At 41.7% G+C, this 26,541-nt stretch overlaps 1 protein-coding gene and 1 long non-coding RNA gene across 2 annotated transcripts in view; one reads left to right on the top strand and one right to left on the bottom strand.

The window, feature by feature from the left end:
* LOC121140802 overlaps positions 1-7,435 on the bottom strand; it is a 95,317-nt gene extending 87,882 nt beyond the window's left edge. The window contains exon 1 of the long non-coding RNA XR_005877721.1: positions 7,274-7,435. This is a non-coding gene — a long non-coding RNA (uncharacterized LOC121140802). The remainder of the gene's footprint in view (positions 1-7,273) is intronic.
* Clnk (cytokine dependent hematopoietic cell linker) overlaps positions 6,548-26,541 on the top strand; it is a 167,633-nt gene continuing 147,639 nt past the window's right edge. The window contains exons 1-2 of the mRNA XM_040747021.1: positions 6,548-6,737; positions 21,969-22,021. Coding sequence (XP_040602955.1) covers positions 21,999-22,021 — 23 coding nt within the window. The 5' untranslated portion in view covers positions 6,548-6,737; positions 21,969-21,998. The remainder of the gene's footprint in view (positions 6,738-21,968; positions 22,022-26,541) is intronic.

Genomic DNA, 26,541 nt, shown 5'->3' with positions numbered 1-26,541 from the left:
CAGCTATTAAAGTTCCTGACCACTTTAAAGACAGGAAAGTACCTGAGGTTTCTTTCTGCTTTATACAGGAGTAGAAGAAAGTTGAAAGAAAGAAAGAAAGAAAGAAAGAAAGAAAGAAAGAAAGAAAGAAAGAAAGAAAGAAAGAAAGGGAGGGAGGGGAGGGAGGAAAGAAGGGAGGGAGGGAGGAAGGAAAGAAGGAAGGAAGGAAGAAAGAAGAGGAGGAGGAGGAAGTGGAGGAGGAAGAGGTGAGGACATCCTGTCCCTCTGTAATACCACAGGTCCAGGTTCATCCTGGGTATTCAATTCAGCCTCCTTCTTCTCCTTCTCTATTCTGAGTTTGTCTCCATCCCACCCACAGCCTGTTCACTGCAAGTGCTAACCCTAAGAGCCTATCATGGGATTCCTCAGCAACATTCTGTGCTATTTTCCTTTTTCTTAATCCAACTCTTCTTCAAGACCTGAATTCAACCAATGTGAGGACAGATGGTGTGGGGCCCTTTGCCCTGCCAATTTAGCAATCTTGGCAAGAACCGGGTCCCTGCATGCAGAGGGAGTGATTTTTGACTGCATAGTTTAAAAATACTACAGTGTTTTTAACCTCAGGGAAAAATGTTTGGCAAACAACCCATAGCAGAATTTTTTTCTTGGGGATGATGTCACATCCCCAGCCAGATTTGTCTAAACAAGACTCTGCTCAAGAAAGATAGCTAGTTCTGGTGCCTTTACCGTGTAGCATTAAGAGACATCGCTATGCCAAGAAGAGATTTGGGTCAAGGTCCCGGCATCTGTTGAAGCTCTTTTCCAGTTGACTCTGAGGTCATTCACTCAACCTTACTAATTCTCTGTATTCTCATGAATGAAAAACAACAAATTTCAACTCTAATCAATTTAGTTCAATAACTGGTGGTTTATTGTAATGGCATCTGAGGTGGGTAAGTAAAGATAGTCATCAACCAGGGTTTTGAAATCAACCATGCATACACTCAAAGATTGGGAACATCTCCTGATGTTCCCTTTGCTTAGCAATCTCTTCCTTCTAGAATAAGCTCTGATTGGGTTCTTGTTTGTTCCCAAATCTCATGCCACCTCTGCCCAGATTCAAACTCAAATCATCTTAGCTAAATCCCCCACTGCCCATGTCCTGACCAACCTCTTGCACCATGATGTATATTTAGCACTTGTTTGCCTCTGGCATTTCACAAGATTCAGCAATAGCCTGTGCCCATGCTGTTTAACAGAACAGAAGTACCTATGTCTTTCAGTCCTCACTCCAGACCTTAAAGTTAAATGAATCTGTCACTCAGTTGTGAGAACTTGCAACTGTTGAGTCTGCTTCCTTAAATTTGTAGTAGAGATATAACAGTGCCAATCTAGATACACTGATTATATCATGAATCTATGTGAAGTGCTTAGAGCAATTATTGACTCAACTGAAGTCTTGACACTGACCCATGAGACCATTCTGGGGAAGCTTGCTGTAAGTTCAGCAGTGAACTTGTGAACATGGTGTGAGGCAAGGTTTTAGTGAAGTTCTCTGTCTTGCTTGTTATCATCTCTACCCCTGGCAGCTCCAAAGGACTTAAATATGGGCACAACATAGCCACTCTAGAAAACATTTCAGACATCACTTTGTACCCTGAACTGCCCTGCCTGGGGCCTGCAGATCCTGCACTGAGCTTTTATGTTCTGTGTATGGATTCTTCTTTCTGTAGGATGCCTGACCAGGGTAGCAGAGCCAACAACTAGAAATCCCTGAATATGTGTGGGACGTAGAGTATCCCCAAGAGACAATGTTTGTTTGAATTTGAGCTTTTCTCCTAGTAACTACTGAGCAGTCGTCAAAAGTACACAGTGGTGTCTCAGAGCCAGCTGAAGTTGAGCACATCTGAAATCCAGCAGAGGACAACACTTAAGCTTAAGCACAAACTCAAATGCCCTATTTGGAGGATACAACTGTGATATGAAAGAGAGTATAGCTAATTGTGGTGAGCTGAGTGTTCACGATGTGCATCCTGGGAACCCAGGATAGAAGATAAGAAGCGAACACAATTAGAGAGAGTTGAGCCCCTCTCTGACTTGCGCCCTGTGTCCAACTGCCTGAAGCACCAGTAATGAGCAGATGCTAAACTGTAATAAATCAGGAAAGCTAGTACTAATTAACCCAGGTTCCACACAGGACTTCTCGTATAATTTGTTTTAAAATACGTGGATTTTGATCCACTGCAGGAGACAGCACTCACAAAAACAAGCCCATCAAGTAAGCACAGACCCTCTCCCCTGAAGGTATAGAGGACTGTCTCAAATTTGTGGGGTGTGAGTGTGTGTAAGATGCATTATGCAAGTGCAGCCTTTGACAGCGGCCAGAGACCAGCTGTCTGACGGGAGCCTGGATGGGCAGGCAGCAGCAGCTGCAAGCAGAAAACTGAATACCAAGAGGTGTCTGAGTGTTTGCTCAGAACTGGCTGTTTCTTTTACCACTTAAACTCATCTTCTCCCAGAAAAAAAGAAGAAAGAAAATCGCAAAACAAAACTAACAGTAAGCCCCATTGGGGAGAAAGTGAAAGGTTGGACAGTTTTCTGCCATTTCTCTCTCCCTAGCACAGCGCCGCATTGTGTAGACAGGAACCGAATGTAGAATCTAGCTTCCCTCTGCCCAGAGTACTTACACATGGGTAATCTGTTTCTAGAGATGCAGAGTCCAGAGAGATATTCTACAGTCTACATCACAGCTCTAGATTTATTTCCCCTTCTTGTAAGTCTGCAAAACTTTAAAAGGTTAAAATTATTTGTAAATCTACATTTGGATGTCAGTTTTCATGGACACTAGATTCATAGTAAAATTTAGGGGGGGGCAGAAAGTCATCCTCTTTGATGGATTCTCTAGATGGTTGACAAATCTGAAGTCAGTTTATAGTTTCATGCCTTGTGGTGCTATGCTCATAGCATCACACTCTGTCTTAAGAGATGGGGAGGGGGAGAAAGTTAAGCTTAGAAACTTGCCTGAGTTCATTCAGTAAGTGGGACTGTGTAGAATTTGAACTAGTGAGTGTGACTCCAAAGTGACCCAGCCTTTCACTCCAGCCTCCCAACCAGCTAAAAAGGAGCCCTTTATCCCCATATCCCTGGAATTACAGCCCTGTTTTTTTAAGGTGTTGTGCTTTGAGTGAATTATCTAGAAAGCAGTGAAAATGCAACCAACTCCCTAGCTAAAGCAATAACACGGAGCCCTCCTTCATTCCACATGTAGCGCTGCTGTACCACACATCCTTTGTCCACAGATGGGGCCTACTATCTGTCCATCAGTCATCTGAATGGTATGGTAGTCCCCAGCTTTTCATGACTTCAAGGGAAAACCACAGGCACAGTTATGGAATCTGCAGTCACCAATTCAATCATCACAGCCACACCTCCAACTGCATGCCATCGTCCACACTCCTTTGGTTTGTTTTTGTTTTTAATTCTGTCATACATTATATCCTGACCACATTTTCCTCTCCCTCCACTCTTCCCACCCCATCCCCACTATACCTGTCCCCCTCCCCCACTCCATCCGCTCCTCCTTTCTCTCTAGAGAAAGGTCTTGATATGAGGGTTTGTCCAGGCTTCTTATAAAATACAAAAGGATTATACTCCTTTCAAAGCTAAGCATGCCCTCAGCAATACAGCAATTCAGAACCTGCATGTCCAAAACCAGCCTCTAGTGAATTTTCCTGAACCCACTTTGAGAACATACAGCTTGTGGACCTAATAGACCATGTAGGTTAGAAGGGAGCATGGAGGTCAGGAGGCAAGAACTCACGTGACAATTAGCATAAAATTAATCAACTGACATCAAATTGAAGGGATTCAGGAGAAGTGTCAAGATGTACAGTGTGAGAGACAGCATCAAAGAAAACTATGGTCCTCAGACAAGTGAGTGTGGCCTGGTTCTAGCTGTTTCCACGTTACCACCTCCATGTTCCTTCTGTATTCCAGCAGCTTGTTGGGTTATTTATCCTCCTGGCCTTTAGATATACAACTCTCTAACTTCAAATGTTTTTCTTCACACTATCCCTGCTTCCCTGCCTTTCTTTCTTCTCTCTCTCTCTCCTTCCTTCCATCCTTCATTTCTCTTCTTTCCCCTCATTTGATCTAGCAAATTCACACTCATCATGGAGACCTCAGCTTTCATCATCACCTCTCCAATGGAAGTAGTTTATGAGTCAATGTGTGATAACTAGTCTGTTGCTCATTTTATACCTCTCTGGCCTACTATCCCCATGAAGCATCAATCATTTTTCTCTTTTACCTCTGGGTCTCTACACCTAGCCCAAATAGGCAGAGGGGGACTAATCACTGATGAATCAGGCCCAACTCACTGCATTGATTGAAATAAGTAGTTCTATGTTTGTAAAATCTGTTCATTTTTGCCCCCTCTGAAAAGTTAACTATGAGGGATAAAGAGAATATGTGTCTTTAACCCAATTTTGTTTCAGCATCTAACACTACACTTGGTCATATTGTTCTCTTGTTTTTGAGACAGGGTTTCATATAGGCCAATGTGGCTCAAACTCACATTGTAAAAATGATCTTGAACTTCTGATCCAGCTTTCTATCCAACCCCAAAGTGTTGCGAATGCAGCCCTGATAAATATTTACTAGATAATGGATGAATTGTTTCTCCATTTAAAAAAATAATAAACATCACATATAACCACCTTCTCACTCTTTCCAACAATGTTTAATTCTTCCTTAGTAAAACGCAGGGCTTTTTTGTTGGCCTTGGCTTCTCAATGTCCTGAGAACTAAAGACGAACATGAGCTTTTTTGTTGTAGTTTACTTTTAAACATCTGCTTCTTGAGGAAGTATCTCCATACTCATTCTGGTGTAACAGACCAGAGTCTTGCCTTACCAATAAGACCTTAACAAACAGAATGAGAACACAGACTGAAGAAAGGCATGTTTTTGAGGCTTCCTCTCCCTTGCACTCTAAGAACCTCAAACCTCAGGAAGATGAGCCTTGGACGGCCTACAGAGTGACAATGGACAGTGTTGGCAACTGGGGTACTGAGCAAATTTAGCAAATGCATGAATGTGGCCACCTTTGATCATCCAGGTACTCAACAACAATCAGTACAGATCAATAGTCCTAACCCCCAGGATGTCAAAACATGACCTATATGGTGAGAAGGTTTTTACAGACCTATGTTTAAAATGAAGTAATAGTATAAATCCTGACCCGGATGGACTGGTTTCTTTAAGAAGGGGAATTTTGAGCAGATGCATAGAGGCTACTATGTGAAAAGAAAGACCTCCATCCACAAGTTTAGAAGATTGACAGGTACGCATCTCCTCCTCAACAAGCCCATGAAGAAAGCAAAGATGCCTTGATTTTGAACTTCCAGCATCCAGAAATGGGAGACAATGCATTTCTACCATTTAAGCCACTACAGTATGTAGGACTCTGGTGGACAAATTCTAGTAGACTTATATAGGTAGAAACCAAACTAATCGACTGACTGACATGACCCACATGATGGTGAATCCATGAAACAGACCTTGTTTTAAGCTCTAGGTGTAATAAAGGCTCATTGATTAAGTGAATGAATTGCTTTAATGTAGTCTCTCTGCTATTACCTAGTTTTCCATTTGGTGTTATCCTTGTAGATCTCTGGAAATCTCACTGGTGTCAGCTCTCTCCTCAAGCCTATAATGACTCCAACTATTATGGTATCTCTCATCCTGGTCTCCTCTATTCTTACCCCGACTCAACCTTCCTGCTCCCCCATGTCTTCTTCTATCCTCCTCTTATCCCCTCTCTTTTTCCTGGTTCCCTCTCCTCTCCCCCCATGTTCTCAATCTGCTCAGGAGATCTTGCCTCTTTCCACTTCTCTGGGGTATAATGCATATCTCTTGGGAACTTCCCTGTTTCCCAGACTCACTGGCACTGGGATTGTAGGCTAACCCCCCCCCATCCATGTCTAAAATTCATATATGAGTACATACCATGTTTGTCTTTTTGTGTCTGGGTTACCTCACTCAGGATGGTTTCTTCTAGTGCTGTCCATTTGCCTGAAAATTTCAAGATTTCATTTTTTTTTCTTCCACTGAGTGTGTAAATGTACCACATTTTCTCTATCCACTCTTCAGTTGTGGGACATCTAGGTTGCTTCCAGGGTCTAGCTATTACAAATAATGCTACTATGAGCATAGTGGAACAGACATCCTTGTTGTATGAATGGGCATCTTTTGGGTTTATGCCTAAGAGTGGAATTGCTGGGTCGTGTGGTAGAATGATTCTCATTTTCCTGAAGAATCTCTATACTGATTTCCAAAGTGGCTGTACGAGTTTGCACTCCCACCAGCAATGGACGAGTGTTCCCCTTTCTATTCTGATTCTTGTGAAGGGCTACAAAAGAATCTGTATGACTTAAGGTCAGCTGTATGACTTAAGGTCAGCTTGGAGAGGTGGGACCTCAGCCTCCACACCTTCAAGGCTAGCGCTACATAAAGAGGAAGTCTGACCTGCCACGGAACCAGACTGCCCAGCTCTGTGGCTACATTTCTTAGGAAACTAAAACTAACAAGTACATATACAGAGGTCTCTGCTGAAGGACTCCGCTGAGCAGACGGAACATATTCAAGCCCTATCTTCCATGTTACCTGGTCCTGAGTTCTCCAGGATGCAACCATGGACTCCCCTTCCAGGATCCAGCCATCTCAACGCTGAGCCCTTGACTGAACACAAGCTGAGCAGGTAAACCAAAGGGGACAGCCCTCTCCTAGCATGTGTCTCATGGTCCTCACTGTCACAGTGGCATTAGAAAGAGCTTCACAGTTAAAGGAAAGGTTTTCCTGACATGAAAGCCTGGATCTTTCACAACCCATCAAATGAGAAAATGGGACCATTTCCTTCAGTCCAGCTTTGAAGACCACTTAACTCTACTAGGAAAGGACTCCAGATGTCTGCCCATAAAAAACGTAAGACTAAGGGTTTTCAGTCTATTCTGGAGCTAGAAACCCCCTCTTGCTGAAGTCAAGAGACAGGGAAGCTTTTATAGCCTCCATTGGAGCAGCACATAGAAAGACAGCCTCAGCAGTGGGAGCCACTCAAAGGCAAAGCTAGCTAGTTCCTTCAGACCTGAGGAAATATATATTATATATTTGTATTTTCTAAGTTAATATGGTTTTCTTTTGGCTTTGTTGTGTAAGATGTGGGCTTAGGATAAAGGAGATACCCTCCTTTCCCAAGACAGGAGCCTGAGTTAGATAAAGCAGGGATAAAATGCTTACTTTCCAATGGTGCCTGGAGGCATCTCCTGCAGGTTTTACTCAGAAGGTAGTGACAACAAACTACAATGAGAAAGAAAAAAAGAATTACCATCAAAGTGTAGTCACTGGTTTAAGAAGATAAATATGACTAGAATTGATACTTAACTTTATGGTTTTTATGAGTGTCACTTAACCAATCCTCTTTATCTAAATTTTACCACAGTCCCCTTTCCCTTTGTAATGGTGTCATATTATTTCCAAGGCTCAGGCAAACTACAGGGAATGGTCATTTCAAGCACCATGAAGACAATGGTGGCTCTGGCTAATTGGAGGCCAGCACATTTAGAAATCCTCCCAGAGGCCTCACATAACATGCACCCTAGAGAGGCACGAAGGGAAAGTGCATTGATTTAATGCAGGCTCCTGCCAGCCATGCTTCCTGCACTAACTCTCTTAACTCCCACACCCAGTCTTGGGTCTTAAGGATCTTGTTCCCTGTGTTCACAGATGGAAGCTTGTGTGGTCCAAGGAGCATGGTCATGGCTGTTCACACAGCAAGGAATTCAATAAACAGAATTCAAACTTAAACTGATTTTCACCCAAGAGGCTTTTGTAGAACATGAGCAGTACATGTTTGTAGCTTTATAGACTGTGTCCTTGAATCCACTCCTGGAGGCTTCTCTGAGACCAGATGTCTGTTCCCCCCCTCCCCAAATATACCCTCTCAGATGACTCGACAAACAAGGCCATTGAAAAGGCAATGGCTATCACTTTCAGTTCTGTCTAGACAGCTCTGGTATAAAATTTGGGGGAACCCATTTCTGGTTTGCTTTGGTTGAGTCCAGTGTTGCCTAGGAAACACTGTAGATTTGGTGCTGATTAAGTGGGTCAGAGTCCTAACTCTGTCATTTAGACTGGGTATGTTCTTTTATCTCTGACCCTCCAATCTTAAATTCTTAAGGACTCTCCCCTCTCTCTGTCTCTGTCTCTGTCTCTGTCTCTTTCTCGTGCGCGTGCGTGTGTTCGCGCGCGTGCTCGCGCACATTTATGTGGAGGTTAGAAGACAAACGAGTCTTTTGGTCCTCATGTTCCTCTTTGCTTGAGGCAGTGTCTTGGTTGTTGGTTGTTACTATGCATTCCTAGCTGTCCTAGCACTTTTTAAAGAGTCTCTTGTCTCTGATCTCATCTCACCCTACAAGTACTAGGATTACGGTTGGTCAGACATCTCTCCCACCCAGTTCTCTATCTTTATCATAGGACAACTCAACAATGACACAGATTGACAATTATTTTGTCTTGACACTTGGTACATAATCATAATTATTAGTGCTTATGCAGTAAACATTTCCTTTTTTCTCTTCCACCCCCCTTTCTTAACTTCTAAATCAGATGTAATTCCATTCATAAACATTCCACAACTACTGTGGAATTTATTAATGTGTATTAATGTACAAATATTTCATTTTAATAATCTCATTAGAGAATAATAATATACCAAAATTCCGTAGCCTGGTATGGAGCCTTTGGGTACATGTGTTCTCATTTAGTGATCTTAACAAATTAATGAAGTTTGAAGGGTGAATATTACAATAGCAAAAGATATTGGAACTGAAATACTGAAGTTTATTTCGGTGAACAGTAAAGTAAACTAGAAAGTGAAAAGGCTTTAAGATTCCCCTGCCCCCAAACTAGGCATGACTCTAGCTTGTGTTGAAGTACTTTTGGGTAAGTGAATTAGCCTTCTGTTGGTTTGTCATTTTCATACTTGGTAGGTTGCCATGAGGTCAAGAGCAAACTTAGCCATGGTGTATGACAAAGAAGAGACTAGATGCCCAGCAAGTATGTTATTGTTAATGGAAACCACGCCCAAGATCAAAGACAGGATAATAGAGTGTGAACTGGAAGTAGTCTATTCAGAATCTTGCTACATACATAAAACAGTCACACCCTCCACCACATCATCTGCCAAGTTCTATCACAGTGGAGCTCTGCTGGCATTCACTCAGCCATGCCCACCATCCCAGCAAGAGAGAGAATATGCATCCAAGGTATTAAATTATCAAACAGAGAGATGATGTAGTGTATGGTAGCTTCCAATTTACAAAACAACCAAGAATGACATTGAACTTCTGACCCTCCAGTCTTCATTTCCAAGTGCTGAGATCACAGGCAAGCATCACACACTGTTTTATGTGGTGCTAGGGATCAAACTCTGGGACTCCTGAATGCTAAGCCAAATCCTCAGGCCTGTTCTGGTTAATTCTAATCATGGCTTCCAAATCTCAGCAATCTATATGGCCATGTGAGGACATGCTCTACTTCAAACAATGACCACTCCCTAGTCCTTGTGTGTTATTGGGTGCACTTGTCCTACTTCACTTAAGAAAGCTCCAAAGGTGTGACATGTTTCACGTATTGTCCGTTTCACACATGAGTCACAGATGATACCCAGGTGCAACCAAGTTCCAGGTTCCTGTCTTGTACCTAGTATAGAGGCCCTGCTGGCTGTACCCAGGGACATAGTCAGCCATAACTTTACCATTTGTTTTAACTTTTTAATTAAAAATATAGTTTTGTATATTTGTGTGGTATAAAGGAACACTGTGATTCATGAATACAATGTGGATGGGCTGGCAGGGGTGGTGGCTTAGTGTGTGTTTGCCACACAAGTGTGAGGAACAGACCTCTAGCACCCATGTAATGGCAGAAGACAAGTCAGACGTGGCAGAGCATGCATGAAATATCAGTGCCAGAGAGGCATAGACGGGAGGATCTCCAGGGCCTGTTGGTCACTGACCTATCTGCATCTATGAGCTCCAGGATCAGTGAGAGACCTTATCTCAAAAAAAAGGGAAAGGCAATTGAAGAAGACATATAAAAACAGCCTTTGAGGTCTGCATACACACGGAGATAGAACATTTAATAAAAAACAATGTTGAATAATTAAAACCACCCCTAGTCCTTGTTTTTGTGGCAAGAGCAACTGATATTCCCTCTGTTGGTGACTGTGAAACACACAACGCATTATTTACCATATCCATGGTTCTATGTATTATCTCTATGAAAAAACACCTTTTTCTTCACATCTATTAAGGTGGTGGATCCCTGTTATCACTTTTTGTCTAGCTAAGCAATTGCTTTTGGAATTCCCAGACACAGGACCCAAGAGGATATTCAGCAGGTAAAGGTACTTACCATCAAATCTGAAGACCTGAGTTTGATCCCTGGGGCCGACATAGTGAAATTAGAGAATTAGCTCCCAACAGTGGCTGGCCTGTGCACATATACTAGCACACACACATATATAGCTTTTTATTTAAAACAAATTCTTAGATACAGGCCACTAGTATTTGCAAAGTGTATGTTTTAAATGTTATTGGCAATGGGCATCAGAATCTTGCTTTCCAAATGCCTGAACACAGAAATGGTATTCCACTGTGTCTCCATGGCCTATGAGCTGAGCTCAGCATGAAGGTGAAATTTCAATACCATTTGCTTGTGATTGGTCTGCTACCTCTGATGAATTTACTTTTGGATGAAGTTAAAGCTAGCTCCTAGCCCATAGCTATCTCTGAGAGCATGAACTACCATGGACACCCTAGTGACTGGCATCTTTTCATCAGCTCTGAGAGCCACAGAGTCACTTCCCACAGGACTAGGACACTCAGCACTGATGGAGCCTCAAGCCAGCACTGTGGCTTGTACAGCCACCTGTGATGCTCACATATGCAGAGCTGTGGTTTCAGATTGGTAGAGTGTTTATTCCCAGAAGTTGTCCTTACAGGAAACCGTGCTACTGCTCAGAAGTCACTAGGTGGGCACAGCATCAAAACTGCCATTGTATGAGAGGGTTTGCTGAGCTACTGATGGAATAATGCCCTGACAGGCACTGGGAGCCATCTGTCCCACAACAATTAGCAGATGCTTAGAGACCACAGGTGTTAAAGGTCCTGCTCACTCATAAGCAGGGTCTGGACCTCCTGATGGACTCCACCCCTGAGCACTCCCCACAGAACATCTCTCCATTCCTTCCTCCAGCCCACTCTCTATTTCTGTCTCTAATTCCCACTCCACCACTCCACTACCACCCACCTTTGGAGAAAGCAATGTCTGGATTTCAATCAAGACTCTTGCTTCTTAGGCTTGTTATTTAACCTCTCAAAACCTAACTTTGTTTTTTATACAATGGATTTGTTGTACCTACCTTTTGGCTTTGTGGTGAGAAGCAAATGCAATATTTAAGAATTCATTTCTGATGTCTAGTAATTATTAACACAGAGGGAAATAATAATGAACATTGCTATTGATTAATTTATTTTATATCTAGATCAATGTTTCTCAACCAGTATGTCCCGACCCCTTTGGGGAGTTCAAATGATCCTTTCACCAGGCTCACCCAAAACAATTGGAAAACAAATATTTACATTACAGTTCATAACAATAGCAAAATTACAGTTACGAAGTAGCAATGAAAATAATTTTATGTTTGGGGGTCAGCACAACATGAGGAACTAAATTAAGGGGGTCACAACATTAGGAATGTTGAGACCCACTGCTCTAGATAATCCTTTGTTTCTCCTGTTCAAAATTTTGACCTAAAAAAGTTCTATAGATTTCAGTGGAGCCCAAGCTTCTGCAGGGCACTATTTTAAGGTGACTTCTATAAAAAGCTAATCTCATCATATTCATATTTATTTTTATCATTCATCTGTCAAAGATGTAGTGGTGTCTTGAAATTCCTCAGATGTACTGACCCTCTTGAAAGTTTCTAAACTGAGTATATAGCCTATGATTTCCTTTAGAATGCTTTCCTTGCCATCTTCAAGAAACATCAGAATTCTTACCTCATTGATACAAAAATGTGAGTCAATAATTATCATTCACTATGCATGCACAACAATCTAAAGCCTACTCACAGGGCTGGAGGGATGGCTCAGTAGGTAAGAATACTTGCTGTGAAGGCATGAAGTCCTGAGTTCAGATTACAGAACCTGTGTTAAAAAGAAAACAGTCTGAATCCTCAGCCTGTGGAGTTGAAGACAAAGGAATCACTGGGGCTTGCGAGCTAATAGCACAGCTCCAGGTTCATTGGAAACCCTGTCTCAAGGGAATAAAATGTAGTGTGATACAGCAAGATATTCAATCTCTTCCTCTGACATTTGCATACCTACCTAACATATGCCACAGAAAGGCATGGAGATTACGTTCAAGCTCTTGGTTTTCTCAACAACTCCATTAGCCAAGAAGGGCAAGCGCTTGTGTCCTAGTTTCTCATGTTAGGGAAACTGAGACTAAAGTTGCACAATTCAGCATCCCTGGACTCAGAGATTCCCCTATATCTTGTTAGGCAGGTGAACCTGAATCAAAGAAGGAATTTAAAAAAATAGTTAATCATGCTTTAGGAATTCGAATTCCAAATCTGGGTTTCAAATGTACTTCAAGTCACAGATGAAGGGCTGAGCTCATCCGCGTCAACACTGTAAAGTTCGTATACAAGGCAAATATGACTCCAGAGGACTCTCACTGAAAAGGAAAATGACAGAATTGCTCAGTATTGCAAAATCTGGGTTATTTGGATTCCTGCCATACAATGGAATCTTACTTAAATAGAATGTCTTATATGCACTTCTGGTATGCAGCAAATAGCACTGTTATTGTCATCTATTATTATCATAAGCTGCATTATTCCTAGTCCATTACTGATGAGATTACCTGCACTTTTGTTCTTTCTTTTTTGGATTTTAAGCTTCATGCAAAAGTCACAAGATTTTTCTTGTGAAGCAATAATGCAGAAGAACAACAAGCAGACAGCAGGTGCTTAATAAATGACTTTGAAAAGTGGCAGGGTTTTCATCTTTGATGGCTAGCTACCACTGGGGCAGGAGTCTCCTTCCCAAGTTCTGCCTGAAACATATAGAGTGCAAACAGCAATCTTTGCATCTTAGCTTCTCTTCTTTTCCAAAAAAAATGTGTCTTTAGCATCACCATGGGAACTGATTAATTAATTAGTTAATAGAAAAATAAGTCACAGTTGGAGACATTCCCAATTAATATAGACCTAGCAGTTTCACCTCCGGTTGGTAGGATTCTGGCATGGTTTATGAGAGCCTTATGAAAATGGGGATAAGATGGGATAAATCTTTGAACACAAACAGGGAACAATTTAATTAAAATGTAGGTAGACTATACCAAGTATACTATGCAATAGTCTACCAACAAAATGAAAATGATAGGTATATGATTGTTAACTGATTGATAAATAATAGAGATAGATGGGAAAAAAGATACACAGATTATAGACAGCAAATAGATGGTAAGACAGACAGATAGATGATAGAGAATTATTGACAGATGATATATAATACATAAGTAGATGATAAAGAAAGAAGGATTGATGGATGATAGAGATGGTAGATAGATAGACTTGTGTGCTTGCTACAGCTTAATTCTCCCGAACAGTAAAATAACTTAAATAATAAAAGCAAACAGAAGCTTGATGAGAATAGGAGGGAAAGGAAAATTAAGGAGAAGGAATGACAGAAAAAGGAATCATATTACAAATTAGTGAATGAGAAGAGGAGAAAACAAAGAAGTGTGCTTACTACACAATAGAGTGGGACAAGGGGTCACTGCTGTAGGGATTCTTCCTACTCAATCAGACCACAGAAAAGAAAATGGCTTTTGAAATCAAGATGCCCCAAGAGTGACAAATTCCAAACCAATTGTGGATTGCATCCGTGTGTTAGAGGCCTTCTCAAAGTCTTTCCAAATGAACAAATAGATGTCCTCCTGTGCTTCTTTGAGATGCTTGAGTGAAGTGACTTGTTACCAAGACAGTTGCAAAACCATTTTTAAAAGTATTCTCAAGCTTAATAGCAGAAAAGCTAGAAAAAGGAGAATTCTCACAGAATTCTCAAAACAATCCATAATAATAACCCATTTGACTTTTAATAACTCCACTCATTGGAAATCCAATCAAATGAAATGCTATATTTAATTAAATTTAGCTGATTGCCCTGGCCAGGGTTAGAATTAGAAACCCAATCAGCAATCATTTTCCTCTGAATATGAGCATCTCCAAATTGTGACTTCCTAATTTTTATATGAAAATAGAAGAAAATTACACAAAATTCTGAATTGTGGGCAAATTTATGTGTTTGCATCTGAGAATTCCTAGTTTCAATACGTTTGCTTGAAGTTGCATGTATGTGTCTCTCCCTCTCCTCACTTCCATTCTCCCTGTCACCCTCTCCCAGTCACTCTATCCTCTCTTGCTTCAAATATACATGTACAATTTCTCCCTCAGCTCCATCTTTCTGTGCTGGGAGTGATTATGGAGAGGTGTCAGACATCTCTCATAGGTATTTTACACAGACCTTATGCTTAAGCCTTGACCCAGTTTAGGATGCTCATCTTTGCAGTTGCTAACATTGTCTAAGCAACTTGAGGTTTGCTTTTGGCTATTTCCTATATCTGATCAGGTACATTGTCATTAAAAATGATGTTTCTTAAACTTTCAAAGAAGTAGAGGTTCATATTTCTACAAACTTTATCTTCTGGGAATAAATGAGAAATATTTGAAAGCAAAAAAATTATGTGTTGTAAAGCCTGTTTTCCCTTCATGAAATATTAATTTTGACCAGGAACAGTGTAGGAGAACTGTCTGTGATAAAATGCATCTCTCTAGCTGCTTGGCAGCACTGGCACATTCCCAGAGGACAGCAAGAGTTCTCAGGGATGACAAGGAAATGGGATTTTGTTGGGCTGCATATTTTCAATTGTTTAAACCACTTGTGATACCATAAGGGTATTAATTATTTCTGAACTAAGACCTACATCAAAATCCCTTCCATAGGTCGACTGGGGGGGTAGGATAGGGGTAAGAGGGAATCATAGGTTAGAAGACAGATCAGGCACCATTGTGACCTCTAGTGATCTAAACGGATGACACCAATTGGCAAGCTAAGCAATAGTGTAGAGACCACCTCGAATGACCATTCCTGATAGTGAACTTGATGTCTATAACCATCCTGGAGCCTTCATCCAGTGACTGATGGAAGCAGAGGCAAACACCCACAGTTAAATACTGGACAGAACCCAAGGAACCCAGCGACAGAGAGAGAGGAGCGAAGAGCAAATTGGCAAAGAATGGGCTGGCAAAACCAGAAGAGACAGCTGATCCAAACAGGGGAGAACTCCTGGACCCCAGACCGACAGCTGGGAGGCCAGCATGGGACCGATCCAGACCCCCTGAATGTGAGAGTCAATGAGGAGGCCTAGGCTACCTATGGGGTCCTGAGCAGTGGATCAGTGTTTATCCCTCGAATACTAACAGACACCATGTGTCCATAACACAAAAAGGGTTGCTCTCTCTGCCTGGACTCTTAGGGAAGTGCCTGGACCCTACCCTGAATGAAATGATAGACTGTAGATATCCCCTATGCGGAAGGAATTGGCAATAGGGTGGGAGGATGGGGGGATGGGGGGTGCGGGAGGAAGGGAGGGAGAGGGAACTGGGATTGACATGTAAAACAAGCTATTTGAAATTTAAAAAAATCAAATTAAAAAAAGTATTTAAAAATCCCTTCCATTTTTACAGCAAGTCTTTGCTTCCCTAACCCATTCTTGAGGACACCAGGTGAACTTCAAGTTCAGAAGCAGACATCCCTGTGTTAATACACAACTCTATAGCATACCCTGGAAAGCTTACACATGCTTGTAGTATAGAATCTGCTAATGATTTATACACATCAAATTCCTTATGTTTCTAAAATGGGTTTCAACCCACATACTAACTGTGAAATGAGATAATGAGATATAATTACAAGGACCATCATATCCCAAACTGAGGGATTCGCTAGCCTAACTGGTCATAGAGTCACGTTTCTCTTTGCTCTCAGAAGTTTTCCCACTGAGTATCTCTTTGCTATGACCCTTATCCTGCCTTGAGGGCAAGGAAGTGACACCATTTCCATAAGTCTCTTCCTTTTCCTCACCTAACCCTGCTTCTATTTTAATATACACATAATATATATATATATATATATATTATATACATACATGTATATACAATGTGCTGGTTATCTTTTGTCAGCTGGAAAGAGGGAACCTCAGCTAAGCAACTGTCTCCATCTAATTGGCCTATAGGTATGTCTTTGGGGCATTATCTGATGATTGATATGAGAGGGACTAGATCTCTGGGCAGGTAGTCCTGGGTGATACAAAAAGCAAGCTGGGCAAGCCATGTAGATCAAGCCTCCTCCGTGGCCTCTGCTTTACTCAGTTCCTACCTTCTGTTTCCTACCTTGAGTTCTTGCCTTAACTTCTTTCAGTGATAAACTATAACCTGTAAACCAACAATCCTCAAGTTTGTTTTGGGCAAGGCTTTACCACAGCAATAAAAAGGTGAAGCAGGACATTGTATGATTTTGCTCAACACTGTTGTTTTTGCTCACAATTACAAGGGTATTTGGAGTCTTCCGGGCATTTGTATGAATTTAAGAATTGTTTTTTCCATTTCCCTGAATATAATTGGAACACTTGTAGAGACTCCATGGAATCTGTAGATCAGATTTGGTAATATAGCCATTTTCACAATATTAATTCTTCTAACCTATGTATGTGGGAGCTTCTAGTGACTTCAGTTTCTTTGGCTAGATTTATTTCTCAACAATTTTTAAGATACTATAAATGGAACTGTCTTCCTTGTTTTTTCCCTAAACATGTTTATACTAGTAGATAGGAAACCTGGTAAATTTCATGTTGGCTTGTAATCAATCTGCTTATCAGAGTTTTCTGGTAGAGTCCTCAGGGTGTCATAGAACAAATAGTCGTGATTCTACTTCTTCCTTTCCTTGATTTCATTTGTTTGTTCTCCTATCTTACTGCTGGGCTAAAACTTCAAGTGCTGTATGAGTAAGGGTGGAAAAAGTGGACTCTTTGTTTTAATTCCTCATTTTGGATGTCAGAAACATGTACTGGAGCAAAGAAAACTAAGGGGACTCTACCACTGAAAATGAAACCTTAGATTTCTAATTCAAAGTAAATAAATGGTGATCAGACTCTGGCTCCCCTGTGCAGTCTTTGGACTTCCAGGTATTTACAACCTAACAGCCCCAGAGGCCACATATGGCTATGAATACATCCCAAGGAAAATCACAAACTTAAAACATTTTGAATACGTGTGACTTTATTTTCTGTTCTTTTTCATTTTTGTTAGTTCTTTGAAATTTCATACAATTTATTTTGATAATATACCCTCTCCAAATTTCTCCTAAGTACACTGTCCACTTATCTTGGTGTCATCATTTGTTTTTAACCCATGTAGTTCAATTTGTGCTGCTCATATATTCTTGGGTGTGTGTCCAGACACTGAAGTATGGTTAGCCTACCAATTAGACTATCTGGGGTAGTCTATGACCATATCATCTAAGCATCCAAATCTCATCTAAAATATTTGGGGCATTTAGACTACCATCATACATAGACTGCTGTCCAGTGCAACCCAAGTGGGCACTTCAGGACACCTTACATTTTATGACCCAGGTGGATCCAAAGGGCTGACCGAACCTGTGGTTATGGAGCCAGAGTCTATAAGCATGGGGTATGCACTCCAAATTTCTGGACACTCAAACATGGAAGCAATATAAGGCATTTACTTTGTCTTAAGGTTCAAGTTCTTGGTGTTTTGCACATCTGTTGGTTTTTAGCTTTGCCCCTCTTTCCTCTCTGTCCTTGACTGTGTATTTTCTGTGAGTTCTCCTGGTTTTTGTTGTTGTTTTGTCTTCAATTGAATCTGTGCTCAGAGGAAAGCCAGCTACAGTAGCAACTCTGCTATTTTGATGACTGACCCAGTGTTAGCTGCAAGAGAAAACACTTGTGCACTTCGTGTTTGTCATAGATGTCTCCTGTCATCTTCACAAACACCCTAAGCAATCACTGGTATACTACCCCTATGTTGCAGAAAAATAAATAAAGGCTCTAAACAAGCAAATAGCTGCCCCAAAGCATAGCCAGAGTGTCAGAACCAAATGGGTTTCAAGTATCAGGTATGTGTATGCCTTGCAAACCCAGTTACTTAGAACATATGAATATCAATTTGTCTTTGTATCAAATAAAGATGATTAGAAAAACTTAGTGAGTCACTGTAACATAGAATATGAATAGCATCACAATTTGTTCAGTTATCTTTGCAAAAAAAATACATGTCTTTTCTACTATGAATTATCTTCATAAAACTGGCAGACCTGCAATTCTAACTAACCCCTTACCACATCCTTTACAAAAAGGAAATCAGATAAGAGCATTGTGTTCTCAGAAGAGCTCAGGACAATCTGGGTGGAGTAGAGAGCTGTGGCCTTGTAGTGAGTACTCTGTCTGCCCTGCCAAGGTCCTGCGGCTTGGCTGACTCAAGCTCCACTGACTTGCTCACACACGAAATTTTACTTTTTATGGTTCTGAAAGAGTTTGGCTCATTTAAAAATAAATATTTTAAAACGCTGTATAATATATAGCTCACATCTCTCAAAAATCACTAACAGAAGGACGTAAACTTTCCCTAATATTTTAAAATACAAATAAGACATATCAAATAAATTACAAAGGTTTACATATAAGCAACAAACATTCCTTTCAGTCTTCCTGATGTCCTTCCTCGGTGATAGCTATTTTGCAGAGTCCGCTGCAGTTTTGTTCTACAAGAAGCTCCATTGGAGAAGACAATAAAGTACAAGAAATATAATAACATACCTCTAACATTTTAAAAACGTTGTTGTCATCAAATGTGGATGGATTATAGTGTTTAAGGGAACTATTTTTTGGAATCTTTGAGTCAAAAGAGACTTAGTTGACCCAATTTCTTCCTCCAGACGAAGAGAATGAGACCAAGCAAGCTCTCATGCTTTGTTCGGAGCTACAGTGCAGACAACAGAATCAGGATTGGTCCGATTCCCACCATCCTGATGTAAGGAAGCCTTGGAAGAACTGGCCTGTGCCTGGTGGCTGTGTACCTAAGACCTGACTAAGAGCCAGGCATGCAGGGGGTCCTCTGTAGAGAGCATGATTCCACTTTAGTGTCACTAAATATATACAAAGGAACAAAGAAAGTACAAGAAAGTCCTTATGGGGAGGAGGGGAGGGAAAGGGAACTGGGATTGACATGTAAAAGAAGTTTGTTTCGAATATAATTTTTAAAAAGGGGAAAATTCCACATGGAGGGATGCTCTCTCAGCTTGGACACATGGGGGAGGGCCTAGGTCCTGCCCTGGATGAAATGACAGACTCTGGAGATCCCCCTAGGGAGGGCCTTACCCTCTCTGGGGAATGGTGTGAGGATTGGGTGGGGGGGTTGGGGGACTGGTGGAGGAACAAGGGAAGAGGGAAGGGAGAGGGAGCTGGGATTGACATGTGAAGTAAGCATGTGTCTAGTTTAAATACATATATTAAATAAATAAATAAATAAATAAATGGGGGAAATGTAAAAAAAAAGTAAAAGAAAGTCCTTATGCTTGAGGGTAGACCATTTTTCCTATCTAATCATAATCATATAAATTACATTCATTAGGTGTTAATATGTTAAAATTGATATTAAACCCACATACCAAATGTATGACATGATTGATGTTAATAAAGCTTGTTAACCTTATTACATCAATAGTGGTACATCTATACTTCATTGTATTTTATAGTTTATAAGACAATTTCATATACATTAGTTTAACACTTAACTCCATAATGGAAAACTATAATATTGATGCCACCATTTCTAGGTGACAAGAGACTAAGTTCTCCACCAAGGCTGCCCATTGAGATAGTCACAGTTCTTACTCTTTCCTTAGCCAGGGACTTATGACTTGTTTGTGTCTCACTGATACGGTTTTAATCCTCTTCACCAACACCATGGAGGAGATGACTTCTAGTGAACAAGACACACTTCCCTGTCCAAAGAGCCACGGGTGAACAGAAACCTAACAACAGCTCTTTTCCTTGTTGTCAGTGACAGACCTGAGCCATAAGAGGATAGGTGTGGCATGAAACAATACACAGGTATCTTTTCTGCAGCTATTACTCCATGATCACATAGATTAAATATGAATCCCACCTTTGGAGATGAACCATGTTGCCATTCACAATGAGTGGTTTCCTCAAGTTCTCCATATAGTGCCAGCATGACCTCTGTGATGGTCCATCCATCTATGCAAAGACCCTGTACTCCAAGAAGTCTAAGGCCTGTGTACATTGGCCTGGAGAATACCTTATCTCTGAGTCTGGAAGAACCAGCCTTCTTTGGCAAGCCTTGGCTCTCGCTCCAGCTTCAGCTACCGTGTAAAGAGCCGTCTTCTTCCTCATGGTACAGTTGGTGCCTGTTGCACCCTGTCTTGGATGCGTCTATTTTTACAATGCACTTTTAGCCAACATCATCTACATACAAGAGTGAAGAAACTGCATTAGCTTTAGAAGCCTCTTGCAGGCAGGGGTTGGATCTCACTGGGTACAGTATTTACACAAAGCCTTCAGTCCATGACGGTTGGGTTAAACCGCTGGGTAGATACACAGCAGAGTCGGCTTAAGGTACAGAGACTTGGTTATGTGCAATATAATGACACATTTGGAACCAGAATTTCTGATGCGGGCTCCTATTGTTGATAGGTGTACACTGGCACATCATTCAACCTATGTGAGCTTCATTTTCAAGATGTGAGATCCATCTTCTGCCCTGTCCCACTTATTTGGAGCCCAGAGGTCTGATGGGCATGAACTGATGAATAGTTCCTCACTCCTGGATTCTTCTTGACATTAGCCAATGGGTGATGGCAGCAGATGGTCTGGGGTAGGAGGATTATGAAATTGCTATTTCCATCCCACCCTCTGCAGCTCCTACCTGAAGCTCTTCCACTCAGGCTCTGAATCCTAATTACAACTCCCTCCCTTCGCCCTCCCAAGTACAATGACATCACCCCCTTTCTATCACCCTCAGGCACTCCACTATCCCTAATATCCCACCAGCTCACAACTTCCAAAAGATCCTATTACACTATTGTCAAATTATCTAATATGAGAACTCTGTTTCTGAATGGACCTCCCGAAAATACAGTGAAATATCCTTTATAATTCTGAGTCTTGGAACAAATTAAACGTGGTCATTGATGTAAGGCACTTACATTATGCGCCCAGAGTCTTGCTGCTAATTTATATGGTAAATGGAGCTAATGATCCCTCCTCTGAGGGTGAATATTGGACTCAAATAAAATGTGGTGGCTGGCTGGTGCAAAGTGGTATACAAATGAAACTTGCAGTAAATATTTTATGGAAAAGTCACAGGGAAATGAAAAGCATCCTTTTTCCAGCCTGCATTGGCAAGTCCGTGGACTCCTTGGAGCCGAGCCAATGGAGCCTGGGCTAACGCTTCCTAGGTGCCCAGGGGAAGCATACAATTGCACGCAAGGGAAAACCAGACCCGGTGCTTGTTTGCTCAGCTCCCCAGGGCAGATGGGATGAATGCTGACAGAAGGAGGACAGCATGTCAGGGGAGGGGGAGTCCTCTCCCCCCACCCTGTGCCAGAAATAAACCAATTTTTGACCTAGATTGATTTGCTTCTTCTTGCTTCCTCTAGGCCAGCACCGGTATCAAATCCTACTAGGAACAAGTGGGAGTATGTTCAACTCAACTAAACATGATGCATAAGGCCCACTAACGAATTTGTTTTTGTCTCCACAGGCTGAGCTGAAGATCCCTCTCATTTGCCAGATGCCAAGGACAATGAATAACCAGTAAGTAACAGATAGCCCTCTGAACTCCAACTCCTATTTCTATAGCATTGGTTCTCAACCTTCCTGATTCTGTGACCCTTCGATACAGTTAGTTGCTCACGTTGTGGTGACATCCCCAGCCATAAAATCATCTCATTGCTAATTCATAACTGTGATTTTGCTATTGTTATGAATCATAATGTAAGTATATGATATGCAGGGTATCTGATGTGTGACTCCAGAAGAGTCTGGAACCACAGGTTGAGAACTGCTGTTTTAGAGGAAACAGGAACCACAAGATGATGCCTCAATAGTGCCATCGTGCCCCAGTGGGAGGTCGATTTCTTGAGACACAGAGATTGCTTTATGCTTGGGTGTTCAGTGGCAGCATTTTTGTGCACAGGCCACTTGTTCTGGCCTAGCATGAGTGTGCAGCTAGATCAGGACTGAGAAGGCCAGGACTGAGACACTGGACACTCATGCACACATACCAAGAGTCACTTGCAGCCACTGTGTGATGGTACAAGTAAAAACCCTGTGACTCCCACAGAAGAAAACCTAGAGCCTGGCTTTCTCTGTGTACAAAGCCAGAATAAGTGATGTGATTGCTTTAGGATAACCAAATGTGTATAGCAAAACTCAATCATAGCTCGTCTGTGAATATAGGGAAAAAAACAGCAGGAATAGTTAAGGAATATTTATAATGGAAAAATAACACCTTCAGTGAGGGAAAATTGATGTGCTATAATAATTTGGGCTGTCAAATGGATTGGACTAAGAAATGCAAAGGCATTAGTGAAGGACACCTTTGGCCATGTCTGTGATGCAGTCTCTAGAGACAGCTAGATCCTGTGGGTGCTGGCCTAATGAATGTATCAGTCCCTTGAGGGATTCATATATATGATTGATAGTACTGGGAAGTGATAAAAATTAGGGGGTGGGGTTAGCCAGAGGAAGTGGTCCCATCCGGAGTGTCTCTAGGAGCTGTGCCTATGCTGGCCTCTCCCTACATTTCCTCTCTCTGTTTCCTAACTGCTATGGCATGTGTGCCATGCTTTCTTCACCCTGATGGCCTGGCCTATGTGAAGCCATGAGCACAGTGAATTTTTCTTCTCTTTAATTGCTTCAGTCATATATGCTATCCCAGAAATGTGGAAAGCGATGAATACAGATACTAATTCTGAATTCTGTTTACTTAGGTATTTATTGAGATACTAATTCTGAATTCTGTTTACTTAGGTATTTATTGAGCTTGCATACATGTTGACTTGGTTACATGTTGCTCTGGGTGCAAACTGACAAGCAGGTTGGTGGTACCACGGAGAATTGCTGAAGTCCTTCAATCCCTTGCTGTGTGATCTTGGGGGTGTTTCTTAATTTGGTGGATGGCTAAGAAATTGTAGAACTTTCTGGAAGATAGGACCTTGAAGGGGAAAACACTCCAGTTCTCAGTGGCTCTGAGTGCATAGAGGAGCTCTTGGGTAGCACACAGGAACAGAAAACAGTTCTATTTGGCAAATGGTTGCTTGGTTAGAGTTGGGGGGCAGATATAAACCAAGGAAAATCTCTGGCAACTTAAGCATTCACAGACTTCTGTGGGAGTCAGCATTGAACAGCCTAACCTCTAGCCCAGAGGATGGGGAAGCTGGCTCTCCATCCTGTGCTCACTGATGGGCTTGTCACCTGGACCACAATTCAGCTCAGAGCATCTCTGCTACCTTTCTTCTCTGTGTCAGCAGCATCCTTATTTTCTCTGAAATTCAGCGTCAGAGTGTAAAAGTGGAAGTTCAGGCCACCACAGTGGGAATAGGAAGGCTGAGGAAGGAAGACAGTTCTGCTGCCAGCTGAGCCATCTGTGGCCTCACTACAGGGGATGAATTCTCTGACCCTAAACTATGATCTGGAATAAATGTATCAAAGTGCAGTTTTGTATATTGCATGTACTTCAGAGATTTGTGGGAAAGGGATAAACCACAAGGCAGCTGCCAAGGAGCTGTCATAAAAAAAACTGCCCCAATCAGGAGGCTAAGACAACAGAAATCCATTCTTTCACAGTTATGAAGGATACACATTCAAAGAGAGATTATCAGAATGATGCTATCTCTGCAAGTCCTAATGGTTGGTCCTCTCTACTTCCCCCAGCTTCTGTTGACTCCCAGCATTCCTTGGCTTGGAGTTGCATTGCTCTGATCTCATCCTTTCCTGATGACAAGCTTCTCCTCTTCTACTTGTCTCAAAACTCCCTTGCATTTGTCATTTAATTTAGGATTGACCCAAATTAATCCAAAAATTATTTCATATCAAAATCTGCAGTGACATCTATAAGAACCCTTTCTCTAGAAACGGGTACATTCACAAGGAACCCAAATGAGAACATATTTCAGAATCACTTGCCAACCTGTATTATAACAGGCTTTATTCTCAGACACATGTTGCTTTCAGGGAGCAATGTGGAACTTTTTTGGCTGTTCCTGGGAAACCTGTTGTAAGTGCCCATCTAACTGGTAGTTAAGATTCTCTTCCCTTGATCACTGATTCCATCCTGTGATGATGCCTCCTTTATTGAGAGGTGTACCAAGCTTTCTTTTGGGCCATCAACCAGCTCCCAAATCATAACACAGAGACTTCTTATTAGTTGGGAATGCCTGGCCTTATCTTCGCTCTTATTTTAATCTGATTTTCTTCATCTATGTTTTGCCTCAGGGCTCTTTACCTTTCTTTCTTTCTTTCTGTATATCTTCTTCCCTTCCGTCTCCATAGCTGGATGGTGGCTGCCTGGCTTCTGGCCATGGGCAGGCATGTCCCTCTCTTTCTCCCTTGTTTTCCTCTCTCTCTCTCTCTCTCTCTCTCTCTCTCTCTCTCTCTCTCTCTCTCTGTCTGTCTTTGTGTATGTGTGTTTCTTTCTGTCTCTCTCTCTCTGTCTGATTTCTCCTTCTACTTATTCTATCTGCCCTCCAACCCTGCCTATCCCTCTCCTGCCTAGCTATTGCCATTCAGCTTTTTATTAGACCAATTAGGTACCTTAGGCAGGCAAGGCAAAACAGCTACACATCTTCACATAATTAAACACATCCTTACATCGTTAAACAGATGCAGCACAAATAATTGTAACACACCTTCACACAATTAAAGTAATATTCTGCAGCATAAACAAATATAACACATCTTTACCTAGTTAACTATTCCACAATGGAGAGGGTAGTTTTTCCCTCTCAAATATGGATTTTGGTAGTTTGGTTTTGGTTGGATGCCTAACATCTTGGCAATGGCTTTTGAAAATACTTCTTAAAGTATATCTGTAAAGGGGAGTTGTTAGTTGATCTAAATAATAAAAACCCAAATCATATATAGAGGAATATGCTGAGAGATCAAAGAGAGGAAGGAGCAAGCCACATCCACACCTTACCTCCTTACCTCAGCAGAAAAGAAGCAAGTTCCTGTTTCTTCCAGATTGCATATATCCTCTCTCCACCCAGCCATCTTACTTTCTGTATGTCTGAACAGACCTCCAGACCTCTGTGGTTAACTAGTGGCAAGCTCCGTTCTCTGATCTTCAGACAGACTTTATTTGTACAAGATATCACCACATGTATCATAAAGATTTTGCTTTAGAGTACCCTAGATATGAAGCTGGATCTAGCTAAATAGGAGGGCATTGCCACCACCTCATATGCACTGGTTTTCTCCTCTAGAGAGGAGTTCATCTGGAACCACCCACATAGCCATTTTCCTGTCCTATACATTATCAATAGGAACCTGCTTTGCCAAGTTCCCAGAACTCAAAGGATATGTGGCCTCATTGACACAAATGTGCCTTTGTTCTGTCTTCTTCGCTATGTTCAGATCAGCTAGTCCACATAGAACTACTTCAGGTCAGTCCTGAATAAGAAAGAGAGCACTGAAAGAACACCACACACACACACACACACACACACACACACACACACACACACACACACAAGAAATACATACGGTAGCACCACATAAAAGAAAGCTAATCAGTCTCTGTGTATTCTGTGCTGTCGTCACCATCAGGGGTTTCCTGACCAACTGTTCAGTGTTTCCTGACACGCAGAATTCTGTCACTCTAACCACAGACTGTCAGAGCATTGTCCTCACCCTGGAGCCTAAAGAAATATGGAGTCCCAGGCACCAGTCCAAATAGCCTGAATGAGAATCTGAGCTTATACAGACTCCAAAAGGGCTGTGCTAGGACACAGTTCCCTGTCCCATTTCCTTCTGGTTCCCTGGAGAAATAACTGTAGCTGTCACCAAGGTATAAGCAGAGAAGGCAGCCACACATCTGTGGGAGTGCAGTTAGAAAGCACAGAACCCTGTGTCCCACACAGAGAACAGTGCAGTGCTGGTCTATGGCCTTCCCCCTGGGGGTGGGGGGAGCCCCCTCCTTAATCATTAACCTAGTTAACTCCAGGTGGCAGATTCTAAACCTGAGGGACATTAGAATCATGAGGCAAGTTCCAGAAAACAATCTTCATGTCCTTCTGCAGGCCAAAGAATAGAGATCACCAATGTGTGTCTGG

Source organism: Mesocricetus auratus, unplaced genomic scaffold (assembly GCF_017639785.1).
Source record: "Mesocricetus auratus isolate SY011 unplaced genomic scaffold, BCM_Maur_2.0 Super-Scaffold_100006, whole genome shotgun sequence".
In the NCBI taxonomy this organism is placed as follows: domain Eukaryota; kingdom Metazoa; phylum Chordata; class Mammalia; order Rodentia; family Cricetidae; genus Mesocricetus; species Mesocricetus auratus.
This window is presented reverse-complemented; position numbering and strand designations above follow the sequence as displayed.